This window comes from Madurella fahalii (genome assembly GCF_045866475.1).
Source record: "Madurella fahalii IFM 68171 DNA, scaffold_3, whole genome shotgun sequence".
Taxonomy (NCBI): domain Eukaryota; kingdom Fungi; phylum Ascomycota; class Sordariomycetes; order Sordariales; genus Madurella; species Madurella fahalii.
In genome coordinates, this window is record NW_027263973.1 from 223,664 (window position 1) to 245,016 (window position 21,353).

Consider the following 21,353-nt stretch of genomic DNA (forward strand, 5'->3'; position numbering starts at 1 on the left):
CGAGAACGGAGAATAACAAGTGAAAAGCAATCGGGCAATAGCCGAGCAAGAGACTTGACTGCCAACACGGACTCCCGAGAGGCCCATGGTCCATTGTTTGCCCAGCAAGCGCGATTGCCATTGGGAGCCGAGACCAGACAAGGGGGACGCCGGTGAAAGACTTTGCGGAGTAGACGTGCTCATGCTTGCATAGGTCACCAAATGGAGATAAGCCAAGAATGGAAGAAAAACACTCCTGTCCCAGGCAACTTGTAAAGTGGTAGAGTAGAATACAGCACAGACCGACGTTGTTTCGAGATGATGCCAAGACTTGACTCCAAGAACTTGCTTGGGCATCCGAACCGCTCACCGGTCTTCCTGTGCGGCAAAGCGCCTGGCCCGATCCGGTGGGGGTTACAGTGGAAACCGCGCATGCCGCCTGGTTCGTTTTTCCTGTTAAGTCGGGCCCCTGCCGCCGGACCTGCACTCTTTGCCCTCGATGCTCCTCAGACGAGCATGTGAGAGGTACGTCTGAGACCTTTCCCCCCCACCCCCGCAACCAGAGAACGAATCCATGGCTTGATAAGGTGATGGTACACTCCATGCGGTGCCAACTGGCGTCAGGTTGCGGTTGTAGAACGCCTCCACACCCATCTGACCCCTCTGGCAGGGCATCCGAGGACCGGGGGAAAGACTCAGGAATGTCCCGAGCCGTTCCATGGCAGCTTGTTTCGGGAATAAATCCTGCATGCTGACACACACACACGCACGCACGCACTTCTCGGCCCCCGTGAGGGGCACTCAGAAGTCGACCACGATAGATGCCTTTCAGTCCGCTCTTCTCCTTCCTCCGACAATGAGTCACTATATGTTTCAAGTGACATCTCCAATCAATCTTCGGGCAGTAGCAATGCCGAAAGTTATTAGTGTTGACGTGATGTCCGGTTAGGCGCCGGACAAAGTAAGGTAGGTACCTTACTGTACCTCGCTTCGGTTGGGCACACAAAATTCTCTCAACTGTGTGCCATGCTGTTCAAACGATTTTGGCGGATCAACAGACTCATCACACCCGTCGCGGCTGTGACGGCAACACGACTGCATCTCATCTCCGGATATACGCCACCTAGTTCGCTTGATCCTGCAGACAGAAATGCTGCCTGAGCTACCTAGGACTTCATCATCAGGTTCTCAAACAGTCATCTTCCCCCCGAAGGGGATTTCTCTTGACCAAACGGAGTTCCAGCTCCGCCCTCACCCCGTCATGTCAGGCATGTACCATACACGACCGCAAAAATAGGGGATCTCGACACTACCTGGTCTTGAAAATCCCCAAAGGCCTAATGCAACTGAAAATTGCAGTCTCCGCACCTATTATTCACTCATTTTCCTTTCTGATCCCGCCTGTGTTCAGCTTGCAAGTCATTCACTTGTAACCCAACCTGCTGGGTACCTACCACCTAGATATGTTACCTGGTGTGAAAGCCGCGTAAAAGACCGCAATCCGGGCGGACGTCAATGTTGCCCAACCCCTATGCCATTACCATAGTCTAACTCTAGTGCCGCAATCAAGATTGGCGTCAATTTGTTGTTCTGCCGCGCTGTGCACCCTGACGAAGAAACCTTTCCCCGCGCTTGTCCCACCTCAGTTCCTTGAAGACTACCGCCGATGCTCGGCCAAAGAATTCAATCGCATCGGTACCTCGGACCGCGACTACAACTCGGCCAAAGGAGTGCCAAACTTTTACCCTGGAAGTATCCTTATCCTCGTTCTCTTCGCTCCAAAGCCATCTGCAGCATGCCGGGCCATGCAACGTTGGGTTTTTCACATTGGCACCTGCAGACGGTCGATCCTTACATGTATCCTGAGCCTGAGAATGTTCTAGAGCTACAGAGCTCTTGTCCGGAACACGTTGCAGTCTCCAAGACGCTTCTTAGAGTTTTTCTATGGCGTCATCATACATCATGTTCCTCTACTGTCAGACCTTAATCTACCCGAGCTCCACTGGGCCGTGATCGTCCACCCCTGCGGCCCTGAGCTCTGGGTCATGATGTGATGCTACTCGAGTCAATTAGGACCTCATACAGTCAGAAAGCTGTTCGGCAGGGCGTTTAATACGCATGCGGACAGGACAGAAACCGGTCATGGTCACCCGGTGGCGAACAGCCCAGTATCCCTTCTCCAATATACTAGTATGTACCATCCCCAGTCCGGCTCGGCATAACGCCCTGTCCTCGGAATGATATCACTGTCACATCAATCCCACTCTATAATAGTGTTCTGCTTATGTACATTGGTACCCTTACCGAATGCCGGAAAACGCAGCGTGATATGCTCCTCGCTTCTTATTGGGCCTTCTCATCACGACTCCCGCGCTGCAAGCGAATGAAGCTCGCAAAGGTGAATTACACTTGCTAATGTGTAGGTCATACATATCACGGCCAGCTAATACACGGGGCCATGGACACCAGAACTCATAGTTAAAACGAAGTTTCATGACTGCTGTCTGTTTACGAGTCTGGTGTGGATACATGGAATGATCCAAGGAAGGAACTTCGCTTTCCTTGCCAGGCTTTTTCCCCAAAGTCATCTGGAGAGTAGTTGGAGGCTACCAGATCCCAATCGTGCACCGTGCCGTATCTCATGCCTCTACCGCGCTTTGGCTACGGACCCAATAGTGACCAGTGTATCTGGAGGACTTGGTTCACTCTCGTCCTCCCATCGTGCTATTTCCATCGTTGGACTTGCTTGGGCCCCGAAAACCAAGTTGAATACATAAGTATGCCCATCGCTAGGTTGCGCTCTCGTGCGGTAGGGAACATCGGAACGGACAGGGGTCGAGGCATCATGCAAGGCTCCATCTCTTTGCACCACCTTTGATCTATCATCCAAACTTACGGTGTGCCGTCGCCATGAGGACGGTTAGCAATGGGTTATCCCACAGCGTCCTGCAACCACTCCACTCAGAACAAAACCTGCCCGTAACTCAGCTGTCAACACTTACCGCCCTGGACCCCAAACAACGATCATAGTTACATATCAGAACTAGCTTAATTACCTATGTCAGCACAGCATAAAGAGCAGAGGACAGTGAGCCACATATTGCCCGTGCCCATTACCCGGCCGCCTCACAGACAATAGCACAAGAATACTACAGGAAAGACACTGCAAAAGCCCATTCTGCGGCCGGAAGCGCCACTAACGAGATCAGGAGACTCCGGGGGGCAACATGAAACAACCTAGCATAGGTAGTCACTTGATTATACTAAAGCGCTCTAGTTGCGGAGATAAGCGGAGGCAAAAGTGGCACGCATCGCTTTGGATCCCAAATATACCGGATTAGAGTGGGCTCCAAACGGGCAACAAGAGATCTTGGCCCCGTACCCGCCAGGGGATGGAAACCGCTTCAAGCCGAGTGTGCCGAAGGAGCGGCTTCTGCCGGGAAGAACAAACGACATGGGGCTTACACGTGTTTACAACTGGCCCACTCTTTGGGCTTTGAGGGGGAACGTGTGCCGCAGATCGCTGATGTTTGCGACAGCGCCTCATTCAGCGTTTCGCATCTTGTCATCTAACTTCTCTCTGGCAAGCCTGAAGGCTGAAGTTGCAGTTAACCACCGAGGCTTCCGTCTTGTCCCCTTTCGTTTTAAATTTGCGTACTACTGTAACTGGCAACGACTTTGCAGAAATTACCTACTTGAGTTATGGCAGCAAAACTCATGTAACTAGGAGTAAAAGACGAGTTCTGGGAGTCCGAATAGCGGGAGTGATAAGGAGTAGGGAGATTCGGCACATGATTTTACCCAGTGACGGCCGAGATATGAACGCCGACCGGTGTCATCTTCAAGGCTCAAATTAAAAAGGTTGAGATCTATGGCTGAAGGGTCTCGGCCGACCCTTAATATCCCGCCGATCCCCTAAGACAGCGTCCTTCTGGGGAGGAAGAAAGGGCCAATCCAGCTATCCCATTGATCTACGCATGAGCCGGGCCGTAATCGGCTTGGAATCCGCCTGGAAGCTCATCGAGCCCTAATTGATGGTTATGAGTGGTTAGCAAGCATCGCTGCAATTATGCGCCACCATCGTTCAAGGACGGGCCATGTCACTTACATCCATCGATATCCTCGTCAACCACTCTCTTTTGCGTGCATTTATTCATATTTTCGACCGATTGCAGCTTGGACCTCGATTCCGTGGCACAGTTTGTATTGAACCAACACGGGGCATCCAATATCCTCTGGAGCGCATCGTCCTTCCAGCCGAAAACATAATCTCCGTGTGTGGCATAGCCGGTCGCGTCACCGAAGGACCAGACAAATGGGTTGCTTCCATCCTCAGGCCATTCCAGCTCATTGAATGCCCTAGTATCCCAGACAACTTCGTACATCACTTGCGAAGTACGAACAGGGTGACTGGCTGGGCAAGGACCGCCGCTCTCGAAGGTCCCCGTCTCCGGGTAGCTCATGTGCGACATATGATCTGGGCTGTCGAGATTCTTGCCATCCCAGCAAGTTGGGAAACGGATCGAGGTCATTATCCCCTCTTTGCACCGACGGGTTGGGAACGCCATGGTCTCGGGAGCCCGGGTGACCCAGGTATCCATGCAGACGTAGGTCAGCTGGCGGAAGCGGGCAGCTTCGGTCAGGGTCCTAGCATTAATGTCGCCAACAAACATGCGGAAGCCCTAATTATTGTCTCGTCAGGGTGCAATACTCAAAGGGGGATGGAAACCTCGGGTTCTGCTACTTACCGGTTGGAAAGCCTTGACCTTAGACTTCTGTGCCTGATCGTAAATGGCATCTTGCATGTAGTAAATGGTGAGCCCGCCGTTGGCCGTCTCGAACTGATTGTTTCCACGCTGAGGAACACGCTTGTAGCTACCGTTCCGCGCTCGGAAATAGAGGACCGCAGTCCAGTAGTTCGAGAAATCATCGCTGAACTGGCAAGTTGTGCAAGTCGATTCGGCTGGCAGATCCTTTGCGGGGTCCATTGTCGCGTTGAACGCATCCTGCGGACGATACTGTTACACGATGATTGCCATTCATAAAGGGGGGGGTCATACGAACACCACCGACAATTTGATGGACATGGCTCGACGGAATCGAACCAGGGTTGACAAGAGGGTCTAGCCTCTCAACAACCAGCTGCGAGCAGTGGAATCGAACGACTGCATTGCTCGTCGCAGCGAGTAGAAGTGTAAGGAGTGTTGTACGTCGCATGGCGTCTCGTTGACCAGTACTTTATCCTTGAGAATAGGTATTAACACTGTCGTAGGAGATTGACGACTAGAATGCCTGGCACCATCTCAAGGGGGGAAAAAAGTGTTTGTTTTCTTCAGGAGGTCCCGCATCCCTTACCCGGTAAGCACCTGGGTTAAATGCAAGGACAATCTACCGGGTGCCTGGAGTAGCCGCTAAAAGAACGAACGTTGAAGTGCCGCGGCGGTGATGAGCGGGAAGCATATCATGTGGTTCTCATGATAGGACATTGCAAATATTAAAAACAATTTCTGGCAAATTGATCTTTCGCGAAACGTGTCGACCAAGACTACTAATTTCGCTCGCTGACTGGTCGATCCGGACGGCCCCATATTGCCGGTGCAGCCGCGGCCTTCGGGCGGGTGATGGTGAAAAGGGCAAGTTGGGCGGATGCATAAGTGCACTGCGCCCCCTTGTTGACAGGTTGATAAATCTGTTTTGATCTTCTAATCCAGAACCTCCATCGACAGGAACAACGGCCACCAAGATGCGCCTCAGTATCGTCATCAAATCGTTAAATGGTCTCTATCTCGCATCCGTGGGCGTGGGCGTGAGCGCTCAAGAAGTCCAGGATGGATGTCCTAAGGACGAGCTCGCGTGTCATGATATCATGAACTCCAGCCAGTGTATCGAGCAGTTGGTTCTTGAAGGCCTGTCACCACTTACGAAAGAGGCAATGTTGAAATGCGTGGAGCATGAGGGCACTGCGAGTAACTTGCCAGGGGCTGCCAAGGTAAGCGGACAGGTTAGACAAGTCAGTAGCAGAAAGCTATCGATCTAACGGATATTGTAATTAGTACTGTCGATGTCCTGGTTGTCATACAGAGCCGATAAACGCTGTCATCAAAGAAATGTTCCCGCCCCCGTGCGCATAGATAATGCCATCAGTGCCATTGCGGGAGCGCTATTCGTGGATACAGCACCATGGGGTTATAGACATCCGAACAGAGACAAAATGGGGGTTTAAAAGTTGTATATCATGAATTTTACGTTAATTGAACCTGACCTCATCCATGTGCAGTAATCAGTATGGCCAGCTGCGCGTAGAAAATCGTTGTGGATAGAGGAAGTTGTGCCGGGGTTCGCGTTCTAAATTGGTCCTTTCCAGAATCTAGTGGTCATTTGGCTTCCACTCCAATATACAGCGGCGCGTTCTCAGATTTGAACAGAATGAGGGATTGTTTGTGAGAGCCATGTGAAATGGTTACAAACAAATCTTCGCAGGAACTCTCGTGTTCTCTGCCATAATTCCGGTAGTCGACATGATCAAGGGTAAGAGCTCTCCGTCCCCACCTCATACTATTCTCTTTTGCCCACGCTATCCGTCGCACAGAGTCACTTTAGTAATAGAGCGGATATTTAGAAACAACATTGGGCAGATATACACTTTTCTCCCTTGAAAGAACGCTCATAGAATCGTGTGTTTGGTATAATGAATTCGTGTTAAGGGCAGCTACGTTTAGGCCCTGAGCATAGAGGGATAATTAAACGCAGCCATGGAGATGAAAAGGGGCTACTCTGTGTGATGATTCGAGTCCCTCTACACGTTTACATTGCTACTGCTGATGGTTTCCAACAGAGGTACATACACGCTCCTGATGGCTCTGTTGGGGTATTATATCTTAGCCGCTGTTGGGGCGCATGACATGCTATCATCCCGGACATCCATGGCATAACCGAGGGCTGAGCTGGGTTTCATTCTGACGCGGTGGATTTAGGGTGGGGGATAATCGGGTACGGGATATAGATAAACTTCCGACCGTGCATGGCAGCAAAGAATGGGCGCTAAGGAAGAGCAAAGTCGCGGACATCGCCAACAGCAAGGCCAAGGCACGCACTATATACCCTTTCTCGCTTTGCCAATCATGTCACGTACTTCCCTTTACGACAACATCGAAAGGTCGAACCTTGGCCCCCTCACCCCGTTTCACCCGGCACTGCAACCGGCACTAGCACAACAGCGTGGCTCCGAAATTGGGCTTGGGCAACCGGCAGTTTTTCAACTGCCCCAGGGATTACCTTGCAAGTGTCATAATTTAACCCTGTCCTAGATATAGGTTAATCCACCCCCACACCCCGGCATTTTGGAAGCGAAGCGGCTGGCTACAAAACGGGAGCTGGTGGTTGTGACCAGGGCCGCTAGCTGCTCCATGATCAAGTGATGGCCGGACGCGTCTCCTTTTTCATTGCGATGAAGTCACTGATGTGGAGCTCTACGAGGAGCGCCTGTAGGTGTACGGCATACTGTTTGCCGATATGTCCCTTAACTCGCGGTGAGAAAGTAACAAGTGATGGAGGAGGCCGTGTGCCACCGACGCATTTGTCTATCGACTATTTTCAGGTAGGATTTTATATAGGGTCGGAGTCAGAACTCGAAAGGCGCGATTACCTGTTTTGAACTTGTAAATCTATACTGCGCCAACTGCCGAATATCATGGCAGCTATGAGGTCTCGGGCCCTGGTCAGCCTAAGCGTGATCGACCACCCAAAGTCGGGACTGGGTGGCGGATTCAACCTGAGCAATCTGGGGCTTTGCGCTAGACATTGGCGCCTTGTAAAGTGTGTTTATACCCGGACGGATTTAATAACAAAAAGCCACCAATACCTGAGAGCGACATGGCGTGCGCATCTTGGTTCTGTCCGGCGGAATATATAAAAACATGGCAGCCGCTTCGTGTCCAAGTGCCACCAGTACGGGGCTTGCGATCCTTGCTGGATACACAATCACATACCGGGCGAGAAACACCTCGTTGCGAGTTCCTACCTGACCATCGCCTACTATGCGTAACTTCGTGGCTGCAGTGGCCCTGGCGGGCGCCGTCACGGCATACACCGACATCCGCCACAAGCGATACATGATCAAGAATATTGACCCTATTGTTCTCCCCGGCCAGTACAAGTCTCATATGCACTCTTTCTTCGGCTCCGACGCGGTGACCAAGGATTTGCCGACGACCAAGGACTTGCAGCAAGGTTGCGCGTCTGGCGAGAATCCGAATGACCTGTCCGTCTACTGTAAGTTCATGTTGACCCTTCTCCTGTCCGAAGGCTTACACGTTCCAGGGATCCCGACCCTTTACTATGTTCGAGGTCCGAACGACTATGTCGAGGTCAACCCCGGCATGTTCAGCACCTACTACGAGAACATCGACAAGGCCGAGATTCCGTATCCCCAAGACTTCTTTGCCGTCGCCGGCAACGCCTCGGCCAAGAGCCAGAACGACGTCGACGAGAGGACCACGGGCATCACTTGGTGGTGCGAGAACGGCCCAGAGGATCGGCAGAACCGTAACCGGGCGCTCATGCCGCAGGTGACGTGCAGTGGCAACATCCAGGTCATCCTGCGCTTCCCCGACTGCGTCAACACGGCCGACATCAAAGACTACACGTATGCGGCGGCCAACGGCGGGCGCTGCCCTTCCAACATGAAGCGCATCCCGCAGCTGCGCTTCTCGGTTCGCTACAACGTTCGGTCGCTCATCCCGCAGGGCTGGCGCGGCACGCCGCCGCTCAAGCTCGCGTGCGGCGAGGTCGGGGAGGGGTACTGCTTCCACGGCGACTTCATCAACGGCTGGTTCGACGACGCGCAGCAGAACCTGCTCAAGGCAACGAGCCGGAACACCTGGATGCGGATCGACGGCGCGCGCGGCCAGGGCAAGGCTGGCAGCCAGTGCACACCTAAGGACGCGGAACCGGAGAATGGGACGAGCGACTATTTCAAGAGCCTCGAGATGATGGCCCACTAAATTCCTCGAAGAGAGATGCTTAGGCGTTGGTGTGGGTGGTATTGGAACGGCGCCCGGGCGTAACGGTCGCGGATTGGCGGGGAGGATTGGAAACGCCAGGATGGCCGCCTGGGAAGGATTGGTGTCAGGTGTCAGGTGACATGTGGTTGTGTGGCATTCCGCAGACCTTATATTTTAGCGTCCGGTACTTTGTGACAACCCCCGCCACCCTCCTCTCCTTGATTGTGATTCCCAAGTGCTCTCTTCTTGCTACATCTTATCCCACGAACCTTCGTTGCTGTGGATAGTACAAGCACGGTAGTTTAGGCATCTACCTAAGGTATCTAGCCATGAGTCAACCGGCTTCCCACGAGACTACCGCAGGCACGTCTCCGGCCAAGCGCACCCGCGAGGAGGAGATCGCCCGCATGACCAAGCATGCCGAGGAGGTCCAGAAGAGATTTCCCGATGCAGATTTGAAGCTCGACCAGAAGTGGTGGGTGCCGAGTATCGATTTGGGCTTCCGGCTTCAAGTAAGTGAAGACCAGTGATGGTTCCGCGGCACCTCCGACCCCCTGCTTAATTATCTATGGCCTAATCCGCCTCGGCTGCAGGAGTCGCTCGACCAGGAAACACACGCAAAAGTGTCGGCCTGTGTGGAAAAGATGACAGCAGCCAAATTCTCCGCCGGGTCGGTAGCCGAAGCGCGAGCGGAACTGAAGACAATCCTCGCCGCCTATCCGGACATATTACTGGACGTAGAATCCATGCTATTTCCGAATGAGGAGGTTTGGGCCAAGTTCAATGAGTATCTCGAGTCGGAAGCGGCGGCGGGGAGAAACCACTTGCCGAGTTGCGCAGTCGCGCCGAAGTAGTGGGATGGGTACACATACCTTAAGGATGCGTACGTGCACGCGGGCATGATGGGGCATTCAGCTGAGCGGCTAGGCATCGAGAATGGAAGACATGGATTATTTGGACCCTCTCAAGCAATGTTAATCAAGCGATTGCAGCCCTGGGAAAATCCCGAAGTAGCGAGACCAGAAATCCATTCCAGCGCATCGCTGCATCTGGCCGGGGCGGGGCTGAGCACAATTCCAGACACCGGGCTGCGGAGCGCCCCGCATCGCACGACGCTGGCAGGCACCAGCAGGACTCGGAAATGATCAACCCCTTCAGGGCTCTCAGCAACTGTTATTTCTTCCTGTACTGGGCACAACCCCTCGATACTTGTATCCAAAGTTTCCAAATGGCCATCCATGACCTGCCCGTCGAGGTGCTCACCGACATTCTCGCTTCGGTCAGCTCCCTGTCTGACCTGCGAGCACTGGTGACCACTTCGCAGCACATCTACTCCGTGTTTCAACGTAATAAGGCTGCGCTCATCTACCTAGTTCTCTCGACCGAGCTCGGCCCGGTCTCCAGCGACGCACTTGCTTTTTCCCACATGGACCATCTCAATGCATTGTCGTCATCATACTACAAGCAAGTGGAAGACGCCGTGCTTATGTACGGCGGGTATCTCGCCGGCCGGAAACAACCATCCCGGTGGGAGGTCTCGATCGACTATGTGCTGCTAGATCATACCGTACAGTGGCCTACTGGGCAAATTTCTATGTTGACTCCATTCTCTCGCTGCTTCAGCGGGAAATCCAACCAACCTGCCCGGCAAGCACATCTCTGACATCGCCGCCGAGCAGTGCCGAGCGCCTGCGCGTCATCCGGGCCATGTACCGCATGTGAATGGCCTTCTATCTCTGGGGCGGCCCTGAGTTGGGGCCACGGCGACCATATACTGTGTCCGATGTCGATTACCACCATTATCAACTGATGGGACTCTGGGAACATAGGAGCTACACCAGGTCATGTCGGTTGCTGCCTTCCTAAGGCGGCTCCGCCGGTATTTTCACATGACTCACATCGACAGACCTCGTCAGTCGTGGCAGGATATCGTGGATGGACCCAACTCGACCGAGCTTAGTCCCCTCATGAGTGTTATTGAAACAGTGCGAGCAGCTGAGGAGGCCGTGTGGCAAGAATCACTGCTCAAGTCATCGGGACTTGAGTTCAGCGCTAGACTGGTGGGAGATTGGAAAGGGTTCAATACTCGGTGGCCTGAAACCGCTGCTCACTCTTACCGGATGGCAACCTTCCCCCACGAACGGTACGGTTATCCGGCAGGCCTCCGCTTCGACGGCGACGGCGTCACGGCCGTGCCCCTCGCCTGGGTTGACGCATTCGATGGTCAATACACATATGATTTTATTGGAAGACAATTCGCTATATGGGAGGCCGGTAGATTGCCCGAACGCGTACTATGGCGCCGCTTGGGTTTTGTTATGTGGGACGCGACGCGGATCGCTGCGTTGAAGAAGTCTCCCTCCTTGTCACATTATACAACGGGTTGGGCGAGCTTGTCGACGCAGTGAGTTGGGGGAAACTGTCCCGGGAAACAGGGTCCCTCTGTTCAGAGGACGCTCCTGGGGCTGGAACTTGCCGGGGGTCCATTTTTCTTTAGGCACCATAAGTAAGGCCGTCCTGGCCCTTGCTCTTAGACTGAACAATCGAATCATCACTCTTTTCCACACTTGTTGCAAGCTCAATTGACGGGACTTTCTTTCCGTGCAAAATAGGTAGCCTCCTCTGACCAAAGGGAGTTCTATCTGTACATGTTTTTCTGATCTCGTTTCGGCGATAGGAGTCTAATTTGTTGTTGGTATCGCCTGGCCAATCCTGTCCATCTTGTCTTTCTGGCATTTGGCCGTTTTCGCCCCCTCCTTTGTTTTGATGGACAGATAGATGTAAGTGTGTGTTTTGCATCATTTCAGCAGCCCACTGGAGATTCGTAGCACGCCCACTAATTAAGCTATAATAGACTTTTTTGCTCTGCTAGAGTGAAATATCAGTTCAGCATCGCCCCAGACTTGGCGCCCAATCCCTTGTCTATCGCAACAGGTTTTGAACGTCATTTCGAGCTACAATTTAATTGCAGTTTCTACCGTCACTCTACGACATCAACTGGCCGCCTAGTCTCCATAAAATGCTACCGGTGCTGCCTCAGTCCATTAGAAAATGCCCTATGACCTTGACTTCGAGACAAACCCTTGAAAATCCGCCTGGTGAGCTCACAAGATTGTTCTTTCAACGCCAGTTCCCGGGCCCGAGGTCGACGGGTTTCCCATTCCTGACGTCTTCTAGAATCTGCTCGATGCTCCAGGGCTTATACTTGTATCCCGGGGGGTAGTTGGGCGGGACGCTGTCGTCCTCTTCCAGTGGCACACCCTTCTTCATACTCTCGACCACGCGATCATAGACCTCATATGCGTATTCTTCAGGGTCGTGGCACCATATCCACATGGGTAGCTTGGGCTGGGCCAGCCGGGGATCGACCTTGACTTTGTCCCAATCAGTGTCCTGTAGCAGCTCGGCATTGCTGAACCCGATCTTCTGTGCGCAAGAGTTGCGGATGAAGCGCATGCGGACATGTGCACGGACTGATTGAGGAATGTTTTCTCGGCCACCGATCTGGAGACATGATGCCAACGAGATGGCGTCCTCGATGGCCTGCGTCGCCCCATTGCCGGAGGCCGGAAGAAAAGAGTGAGCCGCATCACCAATGTTGACCACACGGCCACCCGGAGATGCCCATTTTGGCTGCGGATTCCGCCAAAACAGCTCGAAGTTGACAATAGTGTTGGGTGGTGTCACCTTCACCAGGCTCTTGAAGATGAGCGCCCACGGATGCGGCCCAACTCCCTTGTCAATGTTCTGCAGCACTTCCTCGGCGTTGATAGTATTGCTCCACGACTCCTTCTCCGACCCGGTAACCTGGTTTTGTTAGCGTAAGTGCCACAAAGATGCCGGCATTTCTTACATCATGGTTCATAATCCAAATAATCGTATCTTCCCGGGTTAGAGTGAGAGCGTACGTGCCTGGGCTGTTGGTAATGATACATCAGCGGATCGATCCCTGTGCCATGCCACAGGAGGATGAAGATTTACCCGAGCCAAGTGCGAATGATCGGTTCGTTGCCCGTCTTTCCCTTCTGCATCTTGAAAAAGTCCTTGACCTCGGGGTCCTTGTCGAGATGATGGATTGGAAATGCAGCGCGCCACATGGCTCTGCCGGACTTCATGGCCCGCACTTGACCTCCGACAAGCTTTTGGCTCTTGGATCCCACGCCATCGGCAGCGATCACAACATCCGCCTCAAATTTCTCTCCAGCGTCTGTCTCCACCCATGCCTTGCCCTTGTTTTCATCCTCAAAGTAGTCGACTACCTTCTTGCCGAACAGGATGGGGACGCCCAGCTTTTCCACCTGACGTATGTACATCTTGTACACGAGGGGTCGCATCTGGAAGGTTCCCGGTGGCGTATCGGGGTCTAATCCTTCGTCCCGCAGGCGCTGTGACACCAAGAGGGCCGGGACCATCCGGGTTCCATCGTGTTTGAACGTCTCGATCCAACAGTTGTGCAAAGAGATCCTATCGTACTCGGCGGCAAGCTCAGGCCAGTGCTTGAAGAATCGTGTTGCCGACAAACCCATAAAGTACATGTCACCTTAGCCGGTATGTTAGTTGGCAACTTCGAGGTGGCGGGCACCGGGTCCGAACCTGCGGTGTTGATGTTGCTATTCTTTTCAAGTACGCGCACATTGTGCCCTTTCCGCACACACTCGATTGCTGCGGTCAACCCCGCAAGACCCGTGCCGACGATCAGGACATCGATGCCACTACTTGGGTAGGAACCCACGGGCTTGGCGTCTTTGTGGTCTGCGTAGGACATTGTGCCAAAATACAGTCGGTTTCGCCATTCCAAGTAAGAAAAAGTGTTAACAGGAAGAAAAGACATCACAAGCGCATTATATGCCTGGAATTATCCCCGGACCCGATCACACCGGTATCTTAGTCTTGAAGTTCTAGCCTCCTAACTCGATGTAACCGGCCGCCTAGTTGAACAAAGATACGCGTCACTGCTCAGTTGTCTCGAACGGATACAATCTTACCGTACTGTCGGGATTGTAATGGGCTGGCCGGTGGCTGCGTCCGCATGCAACCGTCAAACGACCGGTTCGGGTTGGGGTCATCACCATGGCCGTTAACACGCGCGTTCCGTGGCTCGCATGTGGTCGAGAACCGCCCATTGGAGAGCCTCCTGGGAGTTCCCGGTACGATGTTCAACTTCCGATGTCATCCGACCTTTTCCGTATTGAGTTCAACATGGTCGCGGGATGCAGGCCGCACTGTGTCTCAGGCACCAGCCCTCGGGCGTGAATCCCGTCGGCGCTTAAGCTCTTTTCAAGTGTCTCAAAGGGCGACGGTGCGTACTATCGCTGCACGGCTCAGACTGCAGTCACTTAGTAGTCGCCGACGGCATGCACCCAAGCTCTCTCCGGCAGTATTGCAGCTCTTGACATTGGCGGTCGCACTATCCTACTATACGTTCAGGAGTTCAAGGTTGAGACTCTCGGCTACGAAAGGAGCAATCAGGGATTCTCTGACGTGTTACCGAAAAAAATGGGCGCCGGAGAGTCGGAATTCAAAGGCCACGAAGAAGGCTCGTGATAATACATCATGATACCAAAGCCCCCCGGGAGACAAGCATCAGTGCGCGGCAGGCTAGCGATGCTTAGCTCTTTTGACAGGCGACTACAGATGCGGCGCTAAATTGGTGCATTGTGAAAAAATAACAGGTGCCTTAGCCAAGCGTCAGGAGGTTAAGGAGTATGTCAGCCTCTCAATAAGCAAACCATGGTAGCTTCAAGACAGGGGTATATAGATTCTGCGAAAGCTGACCAATCGATCGTTACTGGCCGCGTACGCGTTCCCCTTCAACATCGTGACTCGGCATCTCAGTACGTAAACTTTGTTCAATCATGTCAGTACCTATCTTGACTGGGATGCTCGTGTTCGCTTCCCGGCTCATCTCGTGGAATGTTATGGCCATGTTTGGGACTCGGAGGGAGGCCGGGCAACATGAGACGCCAGCGCCGCCTTGATGCACAAGAATCCACTTTTTCATGGATAATTCAGGAAAAGAGGAGAGTGGGGGCGATGTCGCAGAAAATCTACTGCGCTTGTCGTTGCCAGGGGAGAAAGGAAGCATTAAAGTGCTTGCTCGAATTAGAACTTTTCTCTCTGCCTCTTTACTATCCACGGCCTAGCCCAAGGTTACCTACAACCGCACTCCTCACTGGGTATCGCTGGCTCGATACGTAGCTAACATGCACCCAATAATCCTATGGCTGTTAGGGGCCGTTATTGGTAGCGCTGCCATAACCCACTTCATTGGGACGTTTCGCCGATTAAATGATCCCAACGGACCACCAGGACCAACACTGATCCCCTATATCGGCCGTGTCCATGACCTACCAATCCAGTTCATGTGGCTCAAGTTCAAAGAATGGGCGGATGCCTATGGATCAGGCGGGTTTTACAGGACTGAGATGCTGGGGACCAAGTTCCTGATCATCACAAACGAGACGATCGCCGAAGACCTGCTGGTCAGGCGGGCCAGGTATAACTCTGACCGGCCACAGGTCCAGTCCCTGTTCGACTCGAAGAGCTCATGCGGTTCCATGGAGTATCTTCCCCTGATGGGCAGAAATGGTGGGTGCTACCGAGAGGGAAGTCTTTCGTCGCCCCGCTCACGCAATGGCAGAATACTGGGCTCGTCAACGCAAACTCACCCACGCCTACCTCACGGAAGCAACCGGCGCCCGCTACTACGGCGTCATGTATTTCGAATCCAAGCGATGGTTGGCTAGGCTGATAAAGCATCCTGAGAGCTTCCAAAACTCACTCGAGGACATGTCGTCCAAGATCATGTGCCAGCTGACGTGGGATGATCCATCTGTCAGTGAGGCGTTGACCAAGAGCGCTTGGGGACTTCTCACCCAAATGTCCCCTGCCGGGCCCATCACCAACGTCCTAACACCACTATGGCACCTTCCTTACTATCTCAATCCGTGGAAGATGGCAGAACGCAAGCGACATGATGAACAGCAGGCCTGGTGGATGGAACGGCTGCTTGCATCGAGGGAGAGGCTGCGCAGGGGGGAGCTGCGGCATTGCTGGACGAGGCAGTTCTTGGAGAAAACCGCCTTGAAGACGTCGATCTCGGGTGATTACGAAGCTTCCTGTGTCCTTGGCATGCTGGCGCTCGTTGGGATCTTCACCGTTGCCGGGCCGCTGTCGTACTGGCTGGTCGCAATGGTGCATCACCCGGAATGGCAGGAGGCGGTGCAGCGCGAGGTTGACGAGATGTGTGAAGGCCGGCTTCCGTCACTTGAAGACGCATCGAAGCTACCGATACTCCGCGCCTGTATCAAGGAGACCATGAGGTGGAAGCCCAACGTGCCTACAGGTAGGCAGCGAGACAGTTTCTTCCTTCTTTTTTTTTTTTTTTTTTTTTTTTTTTTTTTTTTTAAGCCCTCCCTGACCGCATCTCAGGAGTCGCGCACGAAGCCGAAATTGACGACGTGTACAACGGATGCTTCATCCCAAAGGGGACTCGTCTGCTACCCCTGGACTGGTAAGCCATACCGCCAACCAACATCATTATCCCACGCTGACCCTCCTTAGGGCGTTCCTTCGTAATCCAAAAAAGTATCCCGATCCTGAGAGCTTTCGCCCTGAGCGGTGGCTCGAGCCCGGATGGCCAACTTACCAGGAGCCGCTGACTCACTACCCCACAATTAAGGGGATGACATCCTTTGGCTGGGGTCAGCGCCAATGCTTGGGGCAAGCGGTAACACAGGACGAGCTCATCGTGGCGTGCGGTGCGCTGACTTGGTGCTTCAACCTCAAGCGCAAGCGGGATCCAGTTACCGGTAATGAGATGCCGGTGCCCCTCGACAAATGCAACTCGCTGCTTATCATCAAGCCGGACCCGTTCCAAATGGAGTTTGAGCCGAGGAGTGAGGACCGTCGGCGGGAAGCGCTTCGGCTGTGGGAGGAGGCCGAGTCCAAGGACCGAAGTGAGAGAGCCGAGTTCCTACGGGCCGCGCAGATGGCGAGGATGCCCAAGATCGAAATAGTCATGCCGCCTCGATGTAGTCCTTTGACTACAAGTATGGTGGAGGAGACGCAGAGGATTGTCAGTATCTAGACTTGTGTCAACGTGAAGCCAGCATGATTTGGGCGTACCTTTGGGACCGGGTTGAGCTTTTTTGTCGCTTCAGTTGCTACATGTACATTAGAGTACATCATTTCAATTTAGGGATGGCCGCACAAAATGAATGGAAAATGCTGCCGGCATGTTGAGATGCTGTGAAAGCCCTGAATTGTCTATTACCGACGAACTTGAAGTAGGGACGGTGCTATTATGTTGTGGACTACATCAAAGAGCCGCGGCGGCGGATATCGCAGCGCCCTCTGTACAGAACCCTTTGGCTAAGTGCCCCTGAGCTTGTCCGGTGTGAAGCATGACCTCAATGTTGGCAACGATAACGATCCGTCGAAGGACCGGTATCTTGGCACTTCGCAAGAAGTTTGGAGGTCTCATAGAGAGCCGTTCTCAGGACCATCACGCTTGCGTCTCGGCTCGTACAAAACCAGTATCCGAGTATCCACAGTTGGACAGGGCATTTGAGCAAAGGGCGGCAGCGTTCACAAGCACCACTCATCCCGGGCGCAGCCCAGGAGCTACGGCGGCCGCCAGCATTAATGCGCCGCGGCTGGAGCGGACGGGGTCGGTAACCACCGACTCGCTCCACAAGTTACGGCTAGCTGCAGCTGGGGATCCCGGTGTCCATGCGAACAGATGGATCTCAGATCAAGTTCGATGCGTGTGCTCTTCTAAATCCAATACAAACGCCGAAATTACCCGGTCCTCAATTTGAAGGCTTGAACGCCATGCACCTAGGCTCGGCCGATGACGAAGCGTTATGAAGGTCTGCGATGGCGTTGGCGCTCCGTCATGGCCAAGAGACTGACGGAACAGAAGGGCGACGAACAACGTCCGACACTTGGCATTATTAACTCTCATGGGCACACTATGTTGCCAAAGATCACAAGGAAGCAGACTTCATGATAGCTGTAAGCGAGGATGCAACACCAACGGCGATTTTCCTCTCGTCCACCCTAATATCCCCTGTTATCACCGGCCAGCCAAAACCTTTCCTCCAAAGCAGTACCATCGCTTTACCTTTGTCTCATTATACCCAAGTAGCCACGCCATCCAAGACAACGATAGCACCACCATGCCTTCCGCATCCACCGACGCTGTAGTTGGCACCTCAGTTGCCTTTTCCTTCATCCTCCTTGGTACGCATTCTCAGTTCCTCAGCATCTTTTCAACGCCATCTAACATAGCTGCCACCCACAGGCAACGCCATAACCCAAACCTACATGTCTGTGCCCGCACTACTCGTTGATTTCCCCGCTCCCTCCTCGCCCTCTCACCCAGCCGCAGCCCGCCTACTCGGCAGGCAGTGGCCCGTTTTCTGGAGCATCGGCAACGTCTTCTTCCGACCGATCAGCACACTCGGCGTCTTCGGGTACGCGTACGCCAGCTGGATGGCACGCCGGAGCGGAGAAAGCGGGTTTGGGAGGCAGCTCAACGTGAAAGGGGTGGCGGACTGGAAGCTCTACGCTGTCTCGGCTGCGTGCCACTTGGTGACGGTGGTGCATTCTGCGATCAATATGCAGCCGTTGAATGCAAAGCTTGAAGGGCTGAGATGGGAGAAGGGCAACGAAGTTGATGGAAAGCGGGCCGAGGAGTACGCCAGACGGTGGGCGAAGTTGAACGTGGTACGTATGGTCATGCCGTTGGTGGCAGGGTCTGTCGCGCTGTGGCAGGCTGTCAGAACCTGCTGAAAAGGGAGGTGGGCATGGTGTAGTACACTGGCTATTGGGTTAATCGAACCTTAAGAGGGATGACGGTGGGCGCAGAGACGGGGTAAATGCCATTACTGTAGGCTTGCCCTCAGCCTGTCAAGGAAAGTTTCGCCATGGTTGATGTGAGTAGCACGGGCTCGCGGGTTTGCAGAAGGATTCCGAATTCAGTTTGTAATTAGGTTGAACGAGTGTAACTGAATATACTGCGCGACTTTGATTTACCAGAACAAAGTGAATACATGTCTGTTTCCGACATCGTGATACGGGCTCAGTCATGCTGTTGCAACACCCGCTTCGCCACGTAGAAGCTGCCTGCAGCCAGGCAGGCGAACAGGAACGCCTTATAAACCCAGCCTCTGCTTCTTTTTTTGGCCGTTGTAAAGTGCTCCGGGGCGTAAGTTTCTCTCATCTCTACCGCCTTCGCGCTATCGACGAACTCCTGAATCTGCAAGACCTGCTTTCCGTCCCTGGAGAGCCGTACTATCATGACGCACTCGTTATTCCACTCTTTTCCTCGACGTCGGTCCTTAAGCGTTCCCTCCATGCGTGCGTGGATGATGGCGACGCTCCGCTTCTCATCTTCGTACATGGCCTTGGGAACCATTCGGAACTCATCGAAGATGGCAAAAATACCTGCTGCGTGAAGGGCAAACGAGTCTTTGTCGAGGGCCGGCATGCCGAGCCGTGAAGGGAGGACAAAGTGGAAAAAATCGGGTGAAAGATGTTCGAGGAGCTGTGATGCTGAGAGGCTCGAGTAGCCTTCAAGCAGGGTGTAGACGGTATGGAGACGGGTCGCCGAGAGGTCATCCATGTTATCCGTCTCCATGGTATCTGGTTGGAACTGAGCAGCTGGTTCGGTCTAGGGAAGATCACCACCTCCTTGATCAGCCAGAGGATGATTGTGTGATCTGACGCTTGGAGGGAGGTATCGTAAAAGCCCGCCTCACGGATTTGAGTTGACCCTGAGGCCTAGCGCCGAAGGGGCTTACGAGTCGCCGTACGAGGCCGATGGCGGGAACCCAGTTCAACAAGACGTCAGCGCCTCCACGCTCATGCCGCGTCAGTACAACGGTACAGCGCTTACAGGTTGAGTCGCTAAGTTGCCTTCTCCCGCATGCATTACCTGCAAGTATTGTTTCCGTGGTTACGTAGGCCGTTGAGGAGCACGTGGCAGTTTTAATATGTCCCATGATTCGGCTCTTTTCTCACTGGCATGTCACCATCCTTCTCGGAGACAGCAAGATACTGGTAGTAGCAACGCTACAAAAATAACTATCAAGATGTCCAAAGTCCTCCTCATCACCGGAGCGACAGGCAAGCAAGGCGGCGCTGTCATCGACTCCCTCCTCGCGCTCGACCCGACCGGGGCCAGTTTCACTATTCTGGCGGTGACTCGGGACACTAGCTCCCCGGCAGCTCAACGCCTCCTGAACAAGATTCCCCCCGGCCACAACAACCTACGGCTCGTCCAAGCTGACTTAGACGATGCCCCCGGCCTGTTCTCTGCCGCCCGGCTTGCGCTCGGAGCGGCTACCACCTCCGCAAACCCCAATGCAATCTGGGGCGTCTTCTCCCTCCAACCCTCACTGGGGCCCGGCATCTCGTCGGACCGTGAAATCGCTCAAGGCACGTCCCTCATCGACTGCGCCATCTCCGCCGGCGTCAGACATTTCATTTACAGCAGCGTCGAGCGCAGCGGCGACGACAAGAGCTGGTCCAACCCGACGCCTGTACCACACTTCCAAACAAAGTACCACATTGAGCGGCATCTGCGGGACGCCACCTCTCCAGGTAGGCCTGGTGCCGGCATGGGCTGGACGATTCTTCGGCCGGTGGCGTTCATGGACAACCTCGCGCCGGGGTTCAAGACGAGCGTTTTCTTGGCTGCGATGAGGAACCATTTGGACGAGGACGGAAAGAGGCTTCAGTGGATCGCGACGGCGGATATTGGCGTATTCGCGGCTAAAGCGTTTGCGGACCCGGAGGGTTGGGACGGAAAGGCCGTTGGGTTGGCAGGGGACGAATTGTCGTTTGCCCAGATGAGTGGCGCTTTTGAGGGGGCGACGGGGAGCCCAGCGCCGGCGGCGCACTGGTTCTTTGGGAGCGCGCTGACCAAAGTGGCCAAGGAGCTGAGGCTGATGCTCGAGTGGTTTGCGGACGAGGGCTTCAAGGCGGATATTGAAGGGCGGAGGAGAGAGCATCCTGGGCTGTTGACGATGGAGGCGTGGTTAGCGAGAAAGAGTGGGTTCGTTGCCAGCGAAGAGGAGTAATAAAGTGCTTACGACGTAGTCATGCGGCGCCAATCTGTCCTCGACAACCCAAAACGCTTCCATTAACATCGTTGGGGTTGCTCTGAAAGCCACCCCAATGCATATTGCCTCGTAGTTTTGCATGAGTATATGTTTCCAAGGTATCTCTGTTGGGCTCATCGGGTCGGATTCGCGCGTATAGAAGCGGAAATATGTTGAAGGTGTTCTAATTAGGGCATATGTTCCGCAGACGGATGTCGATAAACGAACCATTCCAAATAAGCCGCACGGAAAACTGCGTGGG

The 21,353-nt window shown here is 53.8% G+C and overlaps 9 protein-coding genes across 9 annotated transcripts; 6 read left to right on the top strand and 3 right to left on the bottom strand.

Moving 5' to 3' along the window:
* Positions 1-3,950: 3,950 nt before the first annotated feature.
* On the bottom strand, positions 3,951-5,196 carry MFIFM68171_05580 (uncharacterized protein; the record flags this gene model as incomplete). The annotated part of the gene is made up of 4 exons (XM_071061000.1): positions 3,951-4,006; positions 4,088-4,661; positions 4,728-4,985; positions 5,044-5,196. 4 exons carry the CDS (start codon positions 5,194-5,196, stop codon positions 3,951-3,953), a joined length of 1,041 nt encoding a protein of 346 aa, XP_070917101.1.
* A 2,819-nt stretch (positions 5,197-8,015) lies between these two features.
* On the top strand, positions 8,016-8,981 carry MFIFM68171_05581 (Short-chain dehydrogenase; the record flags this gene model as incomplete). The annotated part of the gene is made up of 2 exons (XM_071061001.1): positions 8,016-8,250; positions 8,299-8,981. 2 exons carry the CDS (start codon positions 8,016-8,018, stop codon positions 8,979-8,981), a joined length of 918 nt encoding a protein of 305 aa, XP_070917102.1.
* Positions 8,982-9,310: 329 nt separating this feature from the next.
* On the top strand, positions 9,311-9,835 carry MFIFM68171_05582 (uncharacterized protein; the record flags this gene model as incomplete). Its single annotated transcript, XM_071061002.1, has 2 exons — positions 9,311-9,493; positions 9,575-9,835. The coding sequence occupies 2 exons, from the start codon at positions 9,311-9,313 to the stop codon at positions 9,833-9,835; spliced, it is 444 nt and encodes a 147-aa protein (XP_070917103.1).
* Positions 9,836-10,209: 374 nt separating this feature from the next.
* Positions 10,210-11,389, top strand: MFIFM68171_05583 (uncharacterized protein; the record flags this gene model as incomplete). The annotated part of the gene is made up of 2 exons (XM_071061003.1): positions 10,210-10,548; positions 10,811-11,389. 2 exons carry the CDS (start codon positions 10,210-10,212, stop codon positions 11,387-11,389), a joined length of 918 nt encoding a protein of 305 aa, XP_070917104.1.
* A 712-nt stretch (positions 11,390-12,101) lies between these two features.
* On the bottom strand, positions 12,102-13,746 carry MFIFM68171_05584 (Monooxygenase; the record flags this gene model as incomplete). Its single annotated transcript, XM_071061004.1, has 4 exons — positions 12,102-12,788; positions 12,835-12,898; positions 12,963-13,521; positions 13,575-13,746. The coding sequence occupies 4 exons, from the start codon at positions 13,744-13,746 to the stop codon at positions 12,102-12,104; spliced, it is 1,482 nt and encodes a 493-aa protein (XP_070917105.1).
* Positions 13,747-15,184: 1,438 nt separating this feature from the next.
* Positions 15,185-17,070, top strand: MFIFM68171_05585 (Cytochrome P450 monooxygenase psoD; the record flags this gene model as incomplete). The annotated part of the gene is made up of 4 exons (XM_071061005.1): positions 15,185-15,569; positions 15,622-16,326; positions 16,413-16,494; positions 16,545-17,070. 4 exons carry the CDS (start codon positions 15,185-15,187, stop codon positions 17,068-17,070), a joined length of 1,698 nt encoding a protein of 565 aa, XP_070917106.1.
* A 1,093-nt stretch (positions 17,071-18,163) lies between these two features.
* Positions 18,164-18,779, top strand: MFIFM68171_05586 (Monooxygenase; the record flags this gene model as incomplete). The annotated part of the gene is made up of 2 exons (XM_071061006.1): positions 18,164-18,227; positions 18,289-18,779. The coding sequence occupies 2 exons, from the start codon at positions 18,164-18,166 to the stop codon at positions 18,777-18,779; spliced, it is 555 nt and encodes a 184-aa protein (XP_070917107.1).
* A 289-nt stretch (positions 18,780-19,068) lies between these two features.
* On the bottom strand, positions 19,069-19,626 carry MFIFM68171_05587 (uncharacterized protein; the record flags this gene model as incomplete). The annotated part of the gene is made up of 1 exon (XM_071061007.1): positions 19,069-19,626. One exon carries the CDS (start codon positions 19,624-19,626, stop codon positions 19,069-19,071), a length of 558 nt encoding a protein of 185 aa, XP_070917108.1.
* Positions 19,627-20,080: 454 nt separating this feature from the next.
* On the top strand, positions 20,081-21,070 carry MFIFM68171_05588 (NmrA-like domain-containing protein; the record flags this gene model as incomplete). The annotated part of the gene is made up of 1 exon (XM_071061008.1): positions 20,081-21,070. The coding sequence occupies one exon, from the start codon at positions 20,081-20,083 to the stop codon at positions 21,068-21,070; it is 990 nt and encodes a 329-aa protein (XP_070917109.1).
* Positions 21,071-21,353: the final 283 nt, after the last annotated feature.